The sequence below is a fragment of the Danaus plexippus genome, chromosome 12, assembly GCF_018135715.1.
Source record: "Danaus plexippus chromosome 12, MEX_DaPlex, whole genome shotgun sequence".
NCBI classification, from domain to species: Eukaryota; Metazoa; Arthropoda; class Insecta; order Lepidoptera; family Nymphalidae; genus Danaus; species Danaus plexippus.
Window position 1 is genome coordinate 1,867,014 of NC_083545.1, and position 20,565 is coordinate 1,887,578.

At 34.0% G+C, this 20,565-nt stretch overlaps 1 protein-coding gene across 3 annotated transcripts; it reads right to left on the bottom strand.

Annotated features, from left to right (window-relative positions):
• Positions 1-64: 64 nt before the first annotated feature.
• Positions 65-20,546, bottom strand: LOC116772466 (protein ELYS). 3 transcript variants are annotated; one of them, XM_061522413.1, is made up of 39 exons: positions 20,247-20,546; positions 20,047-20,176; positions 19,607-19,899; positions 18,915-19,306; positions 18,672-18,824; positions 18,223-18,358; positions 17,413-17,526; positions 17,035-17,202; positions 16,656-16,834; positions 16,071-16,196; positions 15,881-15,972; positions 15,705-15,808; positions 15,400-15,568; positions 14,877-14,996; positions 14,215-14,373; positions 13,591-13,702; positions 13,007-13,316; positions 12,438-12,582; positions 11,764-11,924; positions 10,984-11,066; positions 10,668-10,792; positions 10,055-10,253; positions 9,792-9,880; positions 9,391-9,484; positions 8,459-8,550; positions 7,843-8,106; positions 7,291-7,362; positions 6,963-7,079; positions 6,547-6,663; positions 6,301-6,372; positions 5,361-6,201; positions 4,578-4,953; positions 3,460-4,282; positions 3,079-3,188; positions 1,840-1,890; positions 1,465-1,545; positions 740-855; positions 472-560; positions 65-218 (listed from the first exon to the last, which is right to left on the bottom strand). In XM_061522413.1, exons 1-39 carry the CDS (start codon positions 20,341-20,343, stop codon positions 176-178), a joined length of 7,014 nt encoding a protein of 2,337 aa, XP_061378397.1. In that variant the 5' UTR covers positions 20,344-20,546; the 3' UTR covers positions 65-175. The 3 variants fall into 3 exon arrangements, with proteins under 3 accessions (XP_061378397.1, XP_032520556.2, XP_032520558.2); XM_032664665.2 differs by having other exon boundaries at positions 6,547-6,666; XM_032664667.2 differs by lacking the exon at positions 1,840-1,890 and having other exon boundaries at positions 6,547-6,666.
• Between the last annotated feature and the right edge of the window lie 19 nt (positions 20,547-20,565).

Sequence of the window (20,565 nt, forward strand, 5' to 3'; positions counted from 1 at the left end):
TCTCACCCAATAATAAATTTGACAGCGTGTTTGTAATATTTCAGAAATAAAAAAAAAAAAAAACTTTAAATGCTATTCTTATTTTTTAATAATATAAATGCAAAAACCTATAAAACATCCGCTGGTATTATTAACAAAAAATTAAAAACTCACTAACATAATTCATTCATTACTATTATTCGTTTGTTTCTTTATTTTTTTCCGCAGCTTTTTTCGACCTGAAAATCAAATAGAAGTCTAAAAATAGAAACCAAAAAAAGACAACTAATTATACATAATTATAAAGTAATAGTATTTTGTTTTAGTTAATATAATTTTTTTGATATTTAAAGTGTTTTATGATAAAATAACATTTAATTTTCAATAAAAGACTGATAAAAAACCTAGCTGGTTTTTAATTGAAATAATAAAAAAATACAATAAATACTAATAAAGTTGTTTATAAAATTTATCTTGTTTCGTTAGCAGTACCTGGGCGTGTTAACATCTCCCTTGACGCTCGTAGCTGAAGGTCGTCGACCTCTCCGAGGGGTCGACTCGACCTCTGACATAGGGGAACCCTGAATAGATAACGAATTCTTACAATACATAGGACATTTACAAATACTATAGACAACCCTTATTTTAAGCATAGTTTATTAAAAAAAATACAACGCAGATAACTATATGTATTTTTTAATTTTTCAGAGAGTAGTCTTATTTATATATATATAAATATATTAATATCAAAAAATTGTACCTTAACATCAGTGGAACCCCTTCTGGGTGTGTGAAGAGCTTCACAGGCTCGGGTAAAGGAGGCGCGACGCCCGCGGGACAGACCAGAAACAGGAGAACCCTCGTCAGGAGTCACACCTATGGGTATGACGATTCATGTTATACTGGTATATTTTATGTACAACGGACAACGAAACGAAATAATTTTTGAAAACAATGAGTGAAATTTCATGTATGAATCATATCTAAGTATTGACTGCTGTGTAATGTAGTTTTGAACTTTTGTTCCACTACTTAAATTATAATAATTTTACATAAAAGAATAACCTGATGGGTTAACTTTAAAATATTATGACTTTTCACGCTTTTATCTTCTTTAATTTTGCTTTGAAATAAAAATTATATATTAGTTACAGTTACGTTTAACATAGAATTATTAATTGTTCTTTTTATTTTGTTCTTAAAATTTAATTCCATAGTCGTACAGGCGTTATTGCTCCTGTTCTCAAAACTCACCTATAATTGGATGGTCGCAAATTCTAGAGGAGAAGGTCACATAAATCGATTTTTTTACAGTTTTTGTAAAATATATCGTTTTCTAGGGGTTTAAAAATATTATTAATAATACAAGTTTTTTGTGTTATGTACTGAGTATGTCGATTTTCTTAGATATCCACCAAATTTGGTCTAAAATAACTGGAATTTGTATAAAATATAACCGTCATAACTAACATGATATCAACTTACCTATATCCACTGAAACCCTTCTACCGATCCTCGCAGCCTTCGGAGTTGTTTTCGTCTCAGAGGCAGCTCTTGCTAAGCGCTCTGAGGGTAGACGTAACATGAGATTAAATTTATAATAAAAACAACAGAATAACACAATCTTAAAATCTACGAAAAAAAACTATATACAATTATTATTTATATGAATTAATAAGTTTGTAACAATCAATAACGATAATATATTTTAATACTGAGTAACAGTTAGCTATAGTTAAAAGAATCGCTCATTTCCCGCGAATATGAATGTTATATGAAAAAAATATATATGCAAAAATATAAATACATCTAGGTTTGAGGATAGCCATGCAACTACTTAATATGCTAAGCGTTACTCACGTGGCTTCACGGCGGTCTCTAAGTCCGAGTCTTGATCTGGTTCGGGGGAGCCTGGGACCAACACTCACTAGCGTTACATACATGACTGAACATGCGGATATATGGAAAGCGTTCTATCTCAATATGTTATTGTATATAGTGATGAATGATTTACTTATATATAATTAAAAAAAAAAATATTTGAAGAAACTAATAGTTTTTTATGCATAGAATAGATAAGAAGTTTCACTTCAATACTTGTATGTTATATAAGTGGATATGGCATTAAAACTGTTTAGTATTGCGTCGACGGACGGTTAGGTTTGTAGTGTCTATTAAAAATTCCAAGCATATAACCACAGATACGCGATGTATTTCATTCTAAATATATATATATATATAAAGGAAGTTGTGTTAGTTACACTACTTATAACTGAAGAACGGCTATAGAGATATGGTTAAAAAATGGTGGGCAGATAGCTTAGAGCCAGGAGACGGACATGGGATATCAAATTCTGTTCGGTCGGAAAAAAAAAATTTAATAAATTCCAATATCTGGTTATTTATGGCCTCTAGGTCGGAGTAGAGTTCGCTCGGTCAGCTATACATATATTACTAATTCCAAAATTAACGCGGACGGAGTCGCAGGCAAAAAGTAGTGAATTATAAAAATAATGTAACACATAAAAGCAGAAACAGACAGAAATAAATACATTTGCCAACATTTAATATGTAATCTATATACAAGGGCATTTACTGAACCAACGTTAGGAAGATAGTGGTGTATGGCTTGGAAGAAAAATTTTGTGCAGATTTCAATGTACAGTATGAAACATATTAATTTTGGTAGATGTCGTTGACATTAGCAGGAATTTTGGATACTGAGAAATTACATTCCGGAAAAAAAAATATTTTTTTTCTATGTTTGTTATTTTAAGACAATTTAATTTTAAGATTCAATTTTAAGGCTTATAGATTTTCTTATTTAATTTATAAAACTTAAAAAGATAATCAATTTTTGACAATGAAGCTAATCTCAAATAAATTTTCTATGAACACTCAAAATCGTATCTTATTTTTAATCTGTTGAGAACATTTTTTCCGTATTCCTTTCGGATATTATATAAGCGATAGGACGGAAAAAGAATTCTCATAACACCCTATATATTAAATCAATATGTATATATAAGCTTTCGCGTGTATATTAGCTCGTGTTGTATTCCATACATATTCTTCTGCCTATTTTTATCTCTTCCTTACCGTCGTAGTCGGTCCTCGTTAGGCTGGAATCCGAGTCGTTGTCGTTCTTCCTCCGAGGCAGCTCCGGCTCCAACCACGAGTCCAACACGGCCTTCTGATTGCGCGTCAACCTGGAAAATTTATATTAATATAAATTATTATTATTAATAGTTAATATTATATATTAGGTTAATATGAATTTAGTGTAGAAAGAAATCTGTTCAGTTACACAAGGTTGGGTCGTCCGGTATATTATGAGCGACAAACTGGAAACTCTCCGTGTGTAGTTTCAACTATGGAAACTTAAGATAAGAGGACAGTTAAAATTTCTTCTGGAGCCCTTCACTGTGATTACAACCATTAGTTAGTTAGTAACGGTGAGACACTCAAAAATATATATACCGTCTAGCACTCGAGTATTCCTTGATGATATCATCTGAAGCCTTCGACTCCTCGGCGGCGACTTCCGGTATGACTGTCAGATCCGGTTTAACGTTCATCACCGACTTCCTTCCTTTCCTCGCTGGTTTCCCGTCTTCGCTAGCTCTGCTTCTGCCGGATTTGACAGAGGAATCTGAGGTAACACTAGCGTTATCGTCCTCTTTCTTAGTCCTCCGTGTGGATCTCCTCGGCGTTAGCTCTGGCACTTCTTCCGGTCTATGTTCGTCCGTTTTCTCCAGCTCCTTGGAGGCGCGGCGTGTTAATATTTTTCTCACTTCAGAGCTGGGTGTCTTGGCTCGTGTTCTGGGTGTGTGTTCATTATTGTCGGGAGTTCCTTCGACTTCTGCCTTGCTCGCTGACTGCCGTCGCCTGCGAGGCGTTTTCGGTTCCACCTTCTCATTAACCTCTGAACCTTCTTTAGACCTGGTCGAGGTCGTAGATTTCGTGCGTTTTCTTGTTTTCGGAACTTGCTCCGTGTCTTCTGTTCTCTCAATGTCCTCTGTCTGTGTTTTTATCTCAACTTTGTCGCTTTCTTCTTGGGCCACGACACTGTTTTCTATTTCTTCAGGCATATCTTTATCTTTTATATCTGGGACACATTTTTCTTGACTTTCCGTCTGTGCCTCAGTTGTTTTGACAGTTTCACTTTCTTCTACTTTGTGATCTTCTCTCCTAGAGGGACCCGAATCTATAACATCTACTTCTCTTGAGGGAATTTCTTGTTCTATATTCTGTTCAATAGTCGTTATCTGTTCTACAACCGCGGATGCTATCACAGGCTGATCTGAAAAAAAATATTTATTTTGTTATAGAAATTTTAGCAGATCAATTTAAAGTCTTATACGAATATTTTTAGATACATTTTATAAGACAAAAATTTTATTATTGTTACTGTGGTAATAATGCGAAGAAAGGTTTTTATGAATATTGTTTAAATCTAGCGTTTAAATCCTGTGTATTATATTGTTAAATAAAATTACAATGTTAGTAATAACATTACGTCTAGCTCCGATGAAAAAAAAACCATGATGTCATTGAACTTATCTCTATGATTTCAGATTAAACATAAATCATTGTACCTGTCTCCATGGCAACGCTTTGATCGTCATTTTTGATGTCATCGGAGTAGTGAAGTTTATCAGCGCCTTCTGTTTCTGTGACAGAGTTATCATCTGTTAGAATCGATATATCACGCGCTGGGTTGAGTGCATCAGATTTTTCTTGCGATGCTTGGAATAATTCTGAATCTGCTTCATTATTTTCCTGGATGCCGGAACCGGATGCTTGGGGTTCGGCGACGTCATCTCTAGCTGTCCCGACAGTAGCCTGTACAAGCTGTTCTTGTTGGTTTCGTTCTGTAACATTGTCTTCTTCAATTTCCAACTTGTATGTATCCGATGACTCGTCGGAATCTTCGATGGAAATAACCTCGTTGTCATTTTCTGACTCGGAGCCCTGAAAAATATTTTCGAGAATTATTATTTCTAATGCCTTCTGGTTTTAGAAAAAAAAAATATGACTTGACAAGATTATAAAATGTAGTATGTGGATATGATAGTATCAAAAAAATTCTCCTCGATGTAATATTCTTCCACATAAGTAATCTTACTCTCCGGATATTTCCCGACACATATTACGTAAGATTTGAAATCCTGATGATATTTTAGAAATTTTTAAACAAAACAAAAAATATTGTATTTCATATCAATAATAAACAAAGGTTACAACAAATCCCAGATTGCAAAAAAATATTATTAAAAATTAAAAAATCTACGTGTACCCTCTAAAGATACGAATAAAGCTTCTATGGAAGTAAATAAAATGAAATGAAAATAAGTTAAATGAGATATGTATATGAATACCTCTTCTTCCTCTTCGCTCTCAGCACTGTCGTTAGAATCACTACAAGTCTCGCGACACTCATCCGACATCTCTTCTATCTCGTTTATCTCTCTCTCTATCTCCACTATCCTCTCCTTCTCCTTCTGTATAACTCTCGCGTTCTGATTGTCGAGTCGACTCCATTCTCTATCGTCGATTTCACTGTCACTGGTCATGAGGCTTTCGTTTTGTTGGCCGACACTCGCACTCGTGTCGGTACTCAGAACTCCATAATCCGTTGTCTTTGATTTAGGCGTTTCCTTTCTTTCTATATTACTAGAGTCGATGGTGCTTTCGAAGCTATGCAGCACCGATTTGCCGAAGTCATCAGTAATGCTCGTGAACGCTGGGAGGGGTTTGCAGATTTCGACTGTTTCCTTAATACTCTCCCGTGTGTCGTGTATCGACTCAGTGCCGCCGATACTGCTCTGATAGCTGTGCAGAACCGATTTGTCGGCGTATATCTCGTTGATAGTGAATGCGGGTAGTTGATTAATTTCTATTTGATCTTCGCTCGATTTTGATATTTTCTCTGTGATCGAGAAGCTCTCGGATGAACTGTGTAGGATTGATTTGTTGACTATTGGCGAGAATTCAACGTCCATGAGACAGGGATGGGGCGGTTCGGTGTGTTTGGAAGGCTTCACAGGAGTACACTCTATAACACCGGTTGCATCCGGTTTATCTTCCTCGTCCATTTTTTCTATCTGCTTAGTTTTAGCGAACGCGTTAGCTTCTAGAACTATTCTCGAGAGCGACTTCTTCCGGGTTCCGTGATCTTTCTTCGGTGACATCAACTTTTCGGGTGTTTTCGATCGGCTTCTAGAAAGTAAAGTAACATTGAGTATTGTTATTTATTATCAAGAGTGACAAATTTATGTTTTCATTTATATTAACTTGTTTACTTATTACTATTATTACCTTAGGCTACGAGGACTTGTTATAACAGGCGGATCAACTTTAATTTCCACTTCCGGCGTACGGGAACGGCTTCTAAAAAATGTATAGGTTATATTAAATGCCAAATATATTAAAAATATTTCAAAATTTGCCAACAACAAACGAGAGAAAAAAATCGTCCTTAAGACTTTTTTTTGGCAATAAACTCTCACAAGTGTCTTCATAACAACTTGCTTAAGATACATTTTATTTATTTATTTATGTCACCTGAGACTACGTCTGGTGGGTGATTGTGGCGGCTGTGATGACTTGGTGGGTGATTCACTAATTGCTTCAAGACGCGGAGGCTCTATTACTTTTTCTATCCTCTCGGGCGTACGGGACCTTCTATGAAGTAAAATCAATATATTAAAATGCTCCCTACAATAGGAATACCAAATTTATATATTAATATACAAATTATATTTCAGTATATAAATGTAGATCCTTTTTTATATTGCGCCGTATACAGGAGGCTACATATTGCCATTAATAACGAGGCAATCATTAAAAGAAACAATCTCAAATCTAAATATATGTAATCTTTTCATCAGAGCGATATTTTTGCTTCACTTTCATTAATACCTTTTTTATTCTAATATTTTTTTTTCCGTATATGTAATTTTTTTTTTATTTATTCCTACCTAGGCGATGGTATGTATTTAGATTTGTATGACGCGGTGTCAGTTTCCTGTCTCGGCAGCTCCTCTATGGGCGTGAGAGATGATTTTGGACTTATTTCTGGTGTACGAGATCGACTCCTGGGACAGATAATATAACATACTGTCAAACGACTTCACAACAAGAATAAATAAAGAGGCTTATATACAGATATATATATATATATATATATATATATATATATATATATGTATATTTGTGTGTGTGTGTAGAGGTGTCTATTGAGTATAATAATTAGTAACTTTATATTACTAAACAACCTATGTGTATACAATAGTTAAATTCATTTACCTGGTACTTCTGGTAACTCGCTTCGGCGTGATGATGGGTGAATCACATCGGTCCGGCGTATTTGAACGACTTCTGAAATTAATTACATATGTGGATATTTATACAGTTAGAAGAACACAGACACAGCTTACTGTAGCTCATATATGTTACTTCGAGTTTTATTGCTATTGGGTATACCTCGAGCTAAAAGCAAATCAACATTCGAGTTTTATATATATGAATAAAATTATAATGTCTGTTAGTAATTTTAAAATAACTGATTTTTACTGAGTGCATTGGATGTATACACGATACGTACATACACCAAAATATTGTTTAATATAATTTTTGTTTGTCTCTTTGTTCTGGATAACCTCGGACAAGACTCTACTGGTTTTATATTTGAGGGGACTTTCACAGGCTGATTTGATTTTAGAACATCTACAAATTTTTATTAAAGATCTCAATTATTTTAGTCATCTATAATTATAAATTCAAAATAAAAAAAACACTACAATACTGAAAGTATTAATAATGGAATTAATAAAAAGCATATTTTTTTATTTGATTTACCCGCTCAGTGGTGTATTATCTCCATCGCTCCTGATAGCTCGTCTCCCTTTAGGTGTGTTCGGTACATAGCTAGTATCTCTCTTCTCGGTTTCAATGTGTATCTTGTTCCTAGTATCTCTATCTCTCTCTTCCTCAGTATCTCTCATGTATCTCTCGCCCGTGTATCTCGGGTTGATGAGCGTCACCGGGATATCCGCTATACTCTCTATGGACGTGTTCGGATCCTCTGACAGACTGCTGTTCGCTGATATGGATAAGGAACGCCTGGAAATAATACATTATAAGTTATATAAAGGTGGCAATACAGAACTATTAAATATAAGGTTGGATACAAATACATATGTTTCAGGTTGTATATAGATCTTTCAGTTACTGAGATAGTGCGTTCAGCATATATAATTCATTTCTACCAGCCAACATGTGAAATGACAGTTAAACAATATGCAGTTGAAAATATAAGGAAAAAAAAAATGTTAGTAGTAATTATACAGATACGTTCGGCTGTCTAATTTTTGGTTGAACGGGAATCATTGGTGGCAACACTGACATCAGTTTGAAATATTTTATTAATATAAGATACAAGAAATATCACATAATATAATAGAATATGTTTTACCTCGCACGAACGTTATCCTTGTAAGACTTCCTGGGAGATATATCTTCGGCGGCGAACTTCTTAGGCGGAGATTCGAGAGGGTGTGTTGTGTTCTTGAAGAAAATGTATTTAATATAATGTCATAATTAGAAATAGTTTTATTGTCTTTAGTATAAGCTTTCGATAGCAGTGTTTTGGAATGAGAAACATTTGTTTTGAAATGAGAAACGCGAAACGCTACGTGTGTAGTGCGAAGATGTACTCTTATGGTAATCACACTGATGTATAACATATTAAAATTGTCTCATTGTTAGCTTAAGACCGTGGAATAAGGACATAAGTATGATTATTTCATTCATACCTATACATATTTAGGGAATTCTCTCTAGATTGAAAAAAATGTTAATCTACACACACATATATAGGGTAGTTATTGTCACTGAGAGTGAGGCCGGGCATCGTGCTATGCAGAGCCGTCAAACGAAGTGCTCAAGTCTAACCTATTGGCTCATAATCCATTTTCATCTTATTATTTGAGTGTGATTTCAAAAACTATTGTAAAGAAATCGAGTAATAAGATATCGGACAGTACAAGTGTGCTTTTGTTTTGAGTTCCAATCGTTACAACGCCCATGATGGATATGATCAGCCAAGACCGCTGTGAGGCTCCATCCTGACGATCTTATATATATATTATAAACCGATTTTTTCTGGTAAGAAACGTCTACAAATTATTTTAGTTCAATAATCACTTCAATGAATTGATCCACATTAGGAAGCATTAAAAAGCGTAATTTATCTAAAATTTTATCTCGCAGAATAATTTTTGGTATGGACAATTCGTTTACGGTGCCTATATCGATGGCTTAACGGCTGACACATCCAGGGCTGGGCTACAGAGTATTACTGTTTTTTATACCGTTATGATGTAGTATTTATTCCGAAATACCTACATTATCTGTTTCACTTTCCGCGTACAAGGGCAATGCTACCGGTGACGGCGAAGAGCCCGCCTCGGATGACGTCGGTATTGTGAACCTTAGGTGCCTGAAAATAAAGTGCATGTTGCAGTATTAAATTGCACACCAAAGATTTTATTCTGTTGAGTTTATTATTTAAGTGCTGAATATAAACAAAAAAAAAATACGATTTACAACAATTTTCTCTAAAAAACCTATGTTTATACTGGTAACCGAAAATTTTAATTAACTATTAATTTTTTTGTGTGTTGTTGTATAAGGTTATATTTCCTTGTTTTCGTGAAATACAATTTTCTTCAAAGGTAATCAATGAATGTTTATTTATAAATGCGGTTATGTCAAAATATAGAAGAAAAAAATGAATGCCTTGTTACCTGTGTTCATCGTGGTCGTGGTCACTGTGGTCGCTGTGGTCGTGGTCGTTGTCGTACGGCGTGTTGCCGCGACGGGATGACGGACGGGACTGAGGATCAACATACGTACGTACTTACATAGTAATATTATTATGTAAGAATACAGAAAACTTAGTTAAATATAAACATGTTTTCGTTATTTATTTAACGAATGAGAACGAAGAAAATTATGAAGGGCATCGTTTTATTTGAGCTGTTATATTAATTTATCCTGAATAATGTACCTTGAGTATGCTTTGTGGCGTGTCCGTCCTGGCGGGGTAGTTGTGAGGGCTCTCCAAGTCTGGCATATGAAGTAGACGGGCCACTTGGCAGCTGACGCTGTCGTTGGCCCTGTGAGCCATTTTCGGCGTTCTTCCCGAGCTATTGAGATCCAATTTGGCTCGCTTCGCCGGAGTACCGTCACTCTTCTCTTGTAGGACGCTATAATAATATGTTTGGATTATTTACCAACTGATTATATAGAAAGATAACAAAAAACTGTAAGAAATAAAGGCATATTAAATAACTTTTTTATTCAGCTTCTTCTTTTACACCGCGACTGAGACTTTACGAGTTTTAAACGCACATGAATATGAAATTTTGATGATCTACTCGTTTGTTTTTCAGGCAGAAAATTTTTGAACGTGACAGTTCACAAAATTATAATTTTTTTAGCTTTATCAAGTGCCAAGAAACATTTGGTGTGATATTTGGTCAGTTACGATGAATGTTCGCTCATACAGCGGTTGAACAGACCCCGGCTAAAGCTGGGATAATTGCCAGGAAGAAGACAGTGGTTGAAATATAATAAAATTATGTGAAAAATTCAATGCTATTAAATATAACAAAGGATACCTCTTGCTTTTATACGCCTTGGGAGTGCAAATGAATGGAGTGTCTTCTATGTTGAGCGCTCGCTTAATGCCCTTCCTGGTCTTGGGTTTGTTTATCCACGTTTCACTGGCATTTTCAATCGTATCCTGCGAAATATTGGTTGTTTTATATTTTATTATTAATTAATATGTTTTTTTTTAATATTTTTTTTCTAATTTAAAAACTGATTCCGTCTATTCTGCGGCGCTCATACTTTTGGTTATACCTTCCAAAGATTTAAACATGCCTTGGTTATAACAACATATTTTTATATTATTAAAGTATAACTTTTTCTCACTTGTATAAACGACGACTTGTATGTGAAGGTGTTTTTCGGCGAATTTGCTTGAACGTATACAGACATAGGCTTCGGTTTGAAAACTGTAACGAAGTGTATAAGAATAATTATATGTGACGAAGTTATCGTTAAAAACTTTTAGTTATAAACAGTTGTTAAAAAACACTCTTCAAACATATACACATACATTAATATGCGGAGAACAAAAGATAAAGAAAAATAATATTTCTAAGGTTTAACCTATCGTAATAAAAAAATATAGTCGTCATATCAGAACAATATAAGCAATTTGAAAACACTACCTTATAATTTCTGAATTATCAATATATATATATATATATTATATTCAAGTAACACGTAAATGAATATAAGAAAAAATGAAGATTATGTTCTATGTCTTAGGCGGTTAGATTATATTATTTACAACTTCATCGTTTTATAGATTAGATATCTTCATAGATGCTCTTTAAGTATCCATGCACCTTGAATACCAAAAGGGCAACAGCAGTTGAACAGATGTACACGAACTTGTCTTTGTTCTCCGGTACCTCTGGTAACCGTTCACTACACATTAACGTCGAGTCTAAGCCTACCGCTACCACGGGATCTCATCGTCAAACTACACACGAAAGCTTTCCAGTTTTTTTAATAGATGCTACTGTCTGTACAAAGGTTTATAAATGAAAATTATGTAATCCCTCAATATAGCAACACAATGCAAAACGATAGTAAGGGCACTGGTCAGAATGTAATATATAATATAATCATATAGTAACTAACTCCTGGGCTCGGCTTCGTTCATAGCACATCTCAGTACGTCTCCTGTGACATCCGGCAGGTCTCTACACAGCGTCGCCACCAGCGCGTCGCGAGCCGACCCTCGATCAGACTGTTCGTGACGAGTCTTCAACTTACTGTTATACTGTTCCGCTTCTAGGTACCTGGGATTGTTCGAAGAGAAATGTTTGAGGTTATTATAAGTCCCATTCATAATTACGTTTGTATATCATTTGTAGATCTATGACTAGTTCAGTATCATATCAACAGTTACAGTCGTATACAGATTAGTTTGCACATTAACAATAGATGAATGTTATTTTAATTTTCTTATGTACCTCATATGTATATATAAAAACACAATAATTTAGTTTCTTAAATATATAACTCACTTCATTTGGTTAAAAAAAAAAAAAAATTATAAGTCAATTGATTCATTCCAATTTCCATCTAATTCATATTACTAATGAAAATGATTACGTTTACCACTTTTCTGTGTCAGTTGGCTTCTAGACCTATCTATAAGTAAAACTTTAGTGACCAAGTAATATATTGATTCATTTTGATCACAATACATCCACCTGGTCAGTAACCTCTGTTTGTTGAGTAAGAAATTACTATTCAAAACATAAACAAGAAAATTCCATTCCTAATGTATAAGTAAATAATGACCATACCTCGCCTGTTGCAAGTAGTACATAACGAGGATGTCTGATGTGTGGGATTCGTTACACTCCTTGAGATACCTGATGAACACTTCCTCCTCAAACGGCAACAACGTTACTTGCAGCACCTTAGCCAGTTGACCGCTGTTCCTACAGCCTACAGACAACATCAATTATATACAAGTATATATATATATATCATGATTTAAAAATAATTATGTAACTCACAAATATATCAACAAAATTATTTTACTTGAAAAAATTATATAACAAGAATATTATATTTAGGGAACACACGTTTAATTTAGACCGAACCTTTAAATTACGAACGCACCCGAAGTGACGTTAAAGCGATGACATTCGGTTTGTTCCTTTTTACGCGGGACAGTATTTATCGGCGCTACTTGTGTTTGTTAATGGAATTTAACTCATTTAAGGTGTTTTGGTTTAAGATAATAATTAGTTTGTTCTAGGAAAGGTTTGATTTGTTATTTAAAAGTACTGGCTTTATAGGACAACCATATTTTTTATGATTTTGTAATTAAATTAAAACTAATTAAAGTAATTTATAAAATACATACCTTTATAGAAATAGTTCAACAATTGCGTCTTATCGTCGCTGGAGCCGGCATTTTCTACGCACATCCTTATAACATCCAAAGCTTCGAACACCAGGCCCCGGGCCAGGTACAGGTTGCAGGAGGTTTGCCAATCGTCTAGTTTGTCATAATCATTGTTGTCACTAACGTGTATCGGAGCCGGTTTCCTCACGTGTAAGTATTGTAACGCTGATTGAGTTTTCTTCTGCGCCAGTAACGATGACAGGACTACGTGATGTTGCCAGTCGGAGAGAGTGTTGCCAGTTAGACATTGAAGTTGGTCGAGAGCGAACTGAAAAGTTAAAGGTTTTTTATTAATAACTTAGATTAGTAAAAGAAAAAATATTACAATGATATCTAAGACTTTCGCGAGTATTCATTAAAATGAAACTAGTATTTTTCGCATTATTACGCGTTGTTTATCATTTTAAACTACATACTACCGACGTTTCGGTTACTTTACCAATCCAATCACGGGCAGAGGGGAGGAAAAAAAATATATTAAGCAACTATACGGATAAAAAATTGTTCAGGAACTAAACTGAGTCTATATCAATAAATCTTACATCAAAGTCTCTGTGGTCGAGATGCCAGAAGGCTTGGGTGGCCTTAATCGCCGTGTTACTGAGACCGAACATTGTTGGGAACTGCATCAAACGACGTATCACGGACTCGTGGCTGAAAAGATTTCATTGGTCCATATTAGTATGTATATAGGGGAAAGATGTACAGGAATGTTATAAATAAAATTAAAGGCATCGCATTCAAACAATCCTGTAGGCTGTACTATACAGATGAGCGACATATAATGAGGTTCAACTAAAGAGTATCTATATCGTATGTTATCATATATACTCGCTGTATATTTTATTCTACATAATATCTTTTTAGTTTCAATAAAACATACAGTTGTGAATACATATAAGTCAATTTACCGTTTCGTTGTACGTGTCTCAAAAAAAAATTATTCCAAAGCACTTATGGTTTTGTTTGATAGTAACCCACAATTATTCATTACCAATCACGAATTTATTTTTAGGAAATAAAAAATTGTTTTTTTTTTTTTAATGTCATCAAGAAAGAATAAAAATTCCTACTAGTCCTAGTAAAAACATCTTCACAACACTGATGGAAAATAATTGAAAGGTTAAAATAAATAAAATTATAAAAATTATAAATAATAAGTATACCGCATATCATCATAGATCATAGAATAATCCAGGAGTAAGTAGAGCAGGAGAGAGTGCTTGTGTTCCTCGGGAACATCCGGCAGCAAGTAGAGTCTCAAGAGAGAAAACAGAGAAGGGGGGGGATAGAGACCCCCGCTCGATCCACATACCATCCATAGTCTGGAATGAAAAAAATATTGCTTAAACACCAAGTAACGCGGGGATGCAGAGACTATACTTCACGTGAACATTATTAAATAGTTCAACATCGTATTGTGTTACATTTTGTGTACAGTGAAATAACTTTTTTATTATAACAAATTATATACTAAGATGTATATAAATATATATATATATATATTTAGGAAACACACATCTTATTTGAACCGAACCTTAATACTCGGGAACGCACCCGAAGTGACGTTGAAGCGATGACATTTGGTTTGTACACTTTTGCGCGGGAAAATATATGTCGACGCGTTTCGTGAGTGTCTTTGTAAATTAAATTTACGTTATTCAAAGTGTTTTGGTTTAAGATAATAGTTAGTTAAAACTTTATAACAAATTTGTTCCATTTAAAGCTATCAACTACATATTTTAATGATTTTGTTAGAATTCTAAATATATACGTACAGATGTATGTATATGAAAAAAAAAATGTTAATATATTAATGTATACTTACTGATGGACTCTATCACCCCCGAACTCGTGTTCAATGAGTTGATCTATGTACAGAAGCGAACACGACTCGTTGCTCGACTCGTCGTCCGACTTGTCTTGAAGACGGTTGAGCTTGATGCGACTGAGAAAACGGAAAATATGATTACCTAGATATCTATTTAATAACCAAATTTCCACTACCAGATAACATGATTAAACAACCAAACTCGTTTTATTATTAATTTTTAATTAAATCAAACAAACAATACGTTTAGAAATTACATAAGACTATTTAATAAATTAATAATGAAATTTATAACAGGACTCTATAATACAGAGATTTAGTCCTAGCGCGGGGTGATAAGAAGGAATTTAAAAAATAAAGAAGTTTACGATATTAAATATAATAGGATATCAGTTATTGTTATTACATATCATTGTATTGAAAATTATGCTTGTAAATTCAATCACTGCCCACTGTATACACTGTAGACTATTTTTCCTTACATGTGAAGGAAAAGTCTCATAAAATATGTTATACCAACCGCTTGTTATATATCCCACATAGCTGATGCACCGGGTAGGGTAATGTGTGCGAATGTCTGTCCGAACTCTTCTCAGGCAACAGTCCGACCCTAACAAACCATTGTACAACTTGGAAGTATAAGGATACTGTGCCTATGCCTTTATATTTTTCTTCCATTTCGCTTAACGCTGGAATTAAAAATAAAATAATTAATGTTTATATATATATATACATATATACATATATATGTAGGATAATTTATTAATGATCCATATCATTATTTCTTTATATATTTAATTAAGAACACATTTGGATCTAACTTACCGTCTGGTACAACTAGATTACAACATTTAGTGAGGATGGCGTCTAACAAACCAGTCAGTTGACTCAGTTGTTGCACACAATGCTCCAGACATCTTATAACATTCCTATAAACAAATGAAGGGTCAATAAAAAATTAATTTCATATTATTTAACATAATATGAAAAAAATTATATACCTGTCTGGCATCATAGAGGAAGTAAACAGCGGCGCGGTCAGTTCTTTAGCGTTTTCTTTCAATTCAATAGCTCTACTCCACGACCAATCCACCTAAAGACGAGCACACAAATAAGTTACCTAATCAAATATACTATAAATACTAAGATTAGCAAAGAAAGATAATTGTTTATTTATCTGTGATGACCTACCAAGAAAGGCAATGTACATCCGACACCACTGTGGGTCCCCGTAGCCCAGTCGTGTGCACATCGTTTCAGGAACGACGACAGCCTCGCCTCCAACGCCACAGACAGAAGAAAACGACGTTGATCCTCCTGGAAATGGAGAAATTTTCTTCAATTGATATATAGATTTATAGGTGAAATATTTTCTTCACAATTTATACCGATAATTATCTCATTTACAGATGTGTCATTACATTAATTTTAGTTAACATGAACACACATTCCTATCCACAAGGAAACGTTACTGTCATAGACGAACATTACTATGTAAACGTTTAAATGAAACTAAGTTGTTCGGATACTACGCGATTTTATTATTCTATATTATATTCAAAAAATATCGGTTCCGGTTAGTTTACAGCAACCGCGATCACGGGCAGAGGAGACGAAAGTTACGAACACTTAACGTAGGGATAATCCCTAGTAGATATAAAATAATAAAAAATGCGAAGTATCCGAAAATATTAGTTTAATTTAAATTTGTATATCGTAGACATCATTATATGTACACATTCATACACACACACATATATACAAGTAAAGCCTCACCGGTGTGTCCCCAGAGGGAGCGTAGAGCGGTGTCAGACCGGCGGTTTTACACGCGGCGTACAATCTGGCCGGGGCGAGCAGACACGCCGGGCCCGCCGCGCTCATGCCGCGGACCAGCTGACGCTGGACGCCCGCCGTCTGAACCACCGCCGTCGACCACGTACTGAGAGCCACGCAGTCTGAAACGATTATATGCACTTATATCCAGCAGCCTAACATAGTTATAGATGAGTATATACTATATAGTTTGCGGCATTCAGAATTAATATAAAAAAAAATGTTTTAACTTAGTGAGGATGAGTATTGATATGCAAGCAATAATTCAATATTATTTTTTATCTTATTGTCAGCTAAATTAAGATCGATATATAACACTTACTGTATTGCAAGGAATTAGGAAAGAAATGTTCTTCGAGTCGCGTGGCGTGTGAGTATGGCGTGACTGATTCTGAATCCAACCTCAAGTCTAACGTGACGCATGACCCGCGGCTGATCTCAGGACACCGCGCGGTGCTCATAAACGCATTGTTCTCCAGCCGATATGTGGCTGAAATATACATTCATAATATAAGTATTATAGTAAAAAAAAATATACATAAAATTATTTTTTTCGAATTTAAATCGCTATTATTATTACTATTTGAGATTTTTTCCAACTAGATATACAAATATTGGACAAAACTTGAGTAAAACAATCAAAAAGCCAAGTAACAAGTCGATAAAAAAAAATTATCATAATGATTAAAATTATATTTACCGGGCATTTGATCTTTGTACCACTGATCAAGATCGAACAGCAACATACAGTGTTGAGTCACTGTGTTGTTCTCGCCCCAACATTCCCACACTAGCTGGCATAAGTTGAGCATCGCTGAAAAAATAGCATTAAAATATGAATTAACGAGAAACAAAAAATATATGCATTATTATAATATTACTTTTAATACTATAGCAACAGACTGCTAAATTCAGACACAAAAAAATCTAATTACAAAATCGAAGTCATCAGCAAAGCAAACACAACATAATATTTTAGTTTATACATATTTACAATCAATTTTTCTTTCTGTATTTTCTCTCTAAACTTTTACTCTTTTGTTACAGGTTTAATACTTTCCTACAATTATATTTATATATAAAATTCAATATAGTATGTTTTCTAGGTATGAATGTTTAATGTAAAATTATCTCATGTTGTGTCATAAAAATTTATTCTAATATTAGATTTACACTCGCGAACTAGAGTCGCGAGACGAGGCACGAGCCGAAGCACAAGGTGAGAGTGTAAATAGTCGCGGCTCGCCTCGAATTTTGTTTCGCGCCTCACAGCACTCGCGTGCGGTGCGAGCGAGCGAGGAGCGAGCTGTGATACGAGACGAAGCACAAAACAAAGTACGAGGTGAGTGTAAATGAAGTATAAAAATTGCGCGCCTACAAACACACTCTTTTAATCATCTCAGGTTGGCTGTTAGAGAATGCTGTTTTAGCGTTAAGCCCAACCTTTGTGCATTTATAAATTTTATGTGGAATAAAGAATTAATTAAATTAATAATCATGAATAACTCACTGTCCTCCCCTTCTTCTCCCAAAACAGAACTGATGGAATAAGTGTGACAGGAGATGCATCTGCCACCGATATACACTGACACATCTTCAATGGCACCCAACTCTATTTGGAAGCGAATTGTCGCCATAGAAAATTCCTGCGTACAATAAAACTCTTTATAAAATTTACATATACATCCACTTATTACTTTACTCATATTATTGAATTAACATTTAATTTATATTAAAAGAAAAAAGAAGTATTATTGTTATATACTTCATATAGTTTCACTGTGTACATGCAATACATATATATTATATATTATGTACATTACAAGTGTTAAATACATTGTAGTAAATTAATTTTAAATGTAACAATGTTTGATTTAAAATTAAGCATTGAATAAAATAGTATGGACAAATTACAAGTCCACAAAATAGTTTAAAAAGATATTCAAAAGCTAATGTCACCTGATATAAATATTTGTTCTCAGCCAGCATTCTTTTTCCCTGATAAGTCAGAGAATACATCACAGCCAAAGGAAATTCCTCCTCTTCAAATCGATCTATCACTGAAAACACTACCCACAAATAACAAAATGCTCTCGGATCATCACAGGGTTCCTGTAAAGCATAATACATTTGTATTTTAAATTAATAAATAATAAAATGATTACATAATTATAGTTCCAAAAATGTGTATTTTTTTTGTACCTGGAAACCAAAATGAGTGACTGGCAGACATTCAACATTGACCTGAGATGTGAATTCCAATTCCAAATTCAGAAGGTTCCATAATTGGAATGCACCAAAATTAAAACCCACGGCTAAGCTTCCTAATTGCGGAATGTATTGAACAACGGTTGTCCTTATGTGGCTCTGTTTCGCCTTCATTCTAACAGTGCCATCTGGGTTACAAAATATATATTGATTTTCATGGAATGAATTCTCATTCAGTAGCAAAGCCAAATGATCATCGTTCTCAACGGCCAAATCTCTTTGGCTTTCAATTTTATGTACAGCTTTCAGAGGCAGGAATATCAAATTTGCCACATTCTGTTCACCTCTAACTTGCTCTTCATAGCCTTGAGATAAGTCTTTGAGTGCTGCAATTTTAATAATAAACTGGTAATACAAAGATAACATAATATAATAGTTTGTGTGCCTGTAATACTTTATAAAAAATTTAACTTAATTATACAATATATCTGTTTTACTTATTATGCCTATGGAACAAAAATGACTAAATAAATACAAGAAAATAATATTATGGATACATAAATAATAAATGGCCTTACTTTGATTTGACCTTTAAATAAGAACAACTAAAATCAGTGATACCAGAAAAAAAAATAAGAAAAGTAACTGGCAGTTTTTTAATAGTTTTCAATATAAAAATTACAAACCCTGGATCAGAGAGGCTTTATTGAGATCAAATATAAATATCTCTCCTCTATGAGTGCCAGCCATGATGAGGCCATCAAAGCACATAAGTGGTCCATTTGGTATTGCATCACAAACTGTCAGTTCTGTTATGACACCATCCGTCTGAATGCAACGCAGCAATTGAGATCCATTAATGTGGAATATGCAAATCAATCCAGTGGCATCATCATACTCAAGGCTTATAATGAGCTGTTGTGAGTTATCAGTGAGAGGTGTGGGTAATTCCACAACACTGGTGACAGTAATCTTGTTGCTACAACAAATTACACATTTTATCATATAACTAAGAATCATACTGGATTCTTATATACATAACTTTATTTCAATAAAATGAACACTCTTTTTATCGAAAATTTATAATATGTATTAATTAAAAACTATAGCTTATTTCGTGATTTACCTCACACCGTTTCCAAAAGTACGAGCAGCAATTTTCAATCCACTCCGTAAATCGACAACACAAAATTTAGGACCAAGGGCAAGCCATCCATATTTAGTATCCTGCAAAATTCCGCCCAGCGGTGTTTTGTCTAAAACAATAATGAGGTATTATAAAACACATTTAATATCCAATTTTTTTTTATTGTTTTGATGACGCACCTGAATATTCTTCAGTTGGTTGTAGAAAACTAAATACAGCAGATGATAGATTTGTAGTTTTTATAATAGAAAACACACTTTCTTGTAGCTTTTGCATGGTAAACGTTTTAATAACTTAGAAAATGATAAAGGTTATGTTATTTTTGTAGCATTATACAATTAATTAAGATTTTTGTTCTAATATACGGTAAGAGTATCCTTAAATTAATTTTTTTGTACTCTACACATTGAGAAGCAAATTTCCATTGATTATATTATTATTTTGAATATTCACAGATTCGGTAAACGAGATAGGTAGAGAAATTTTTGACAATATCTT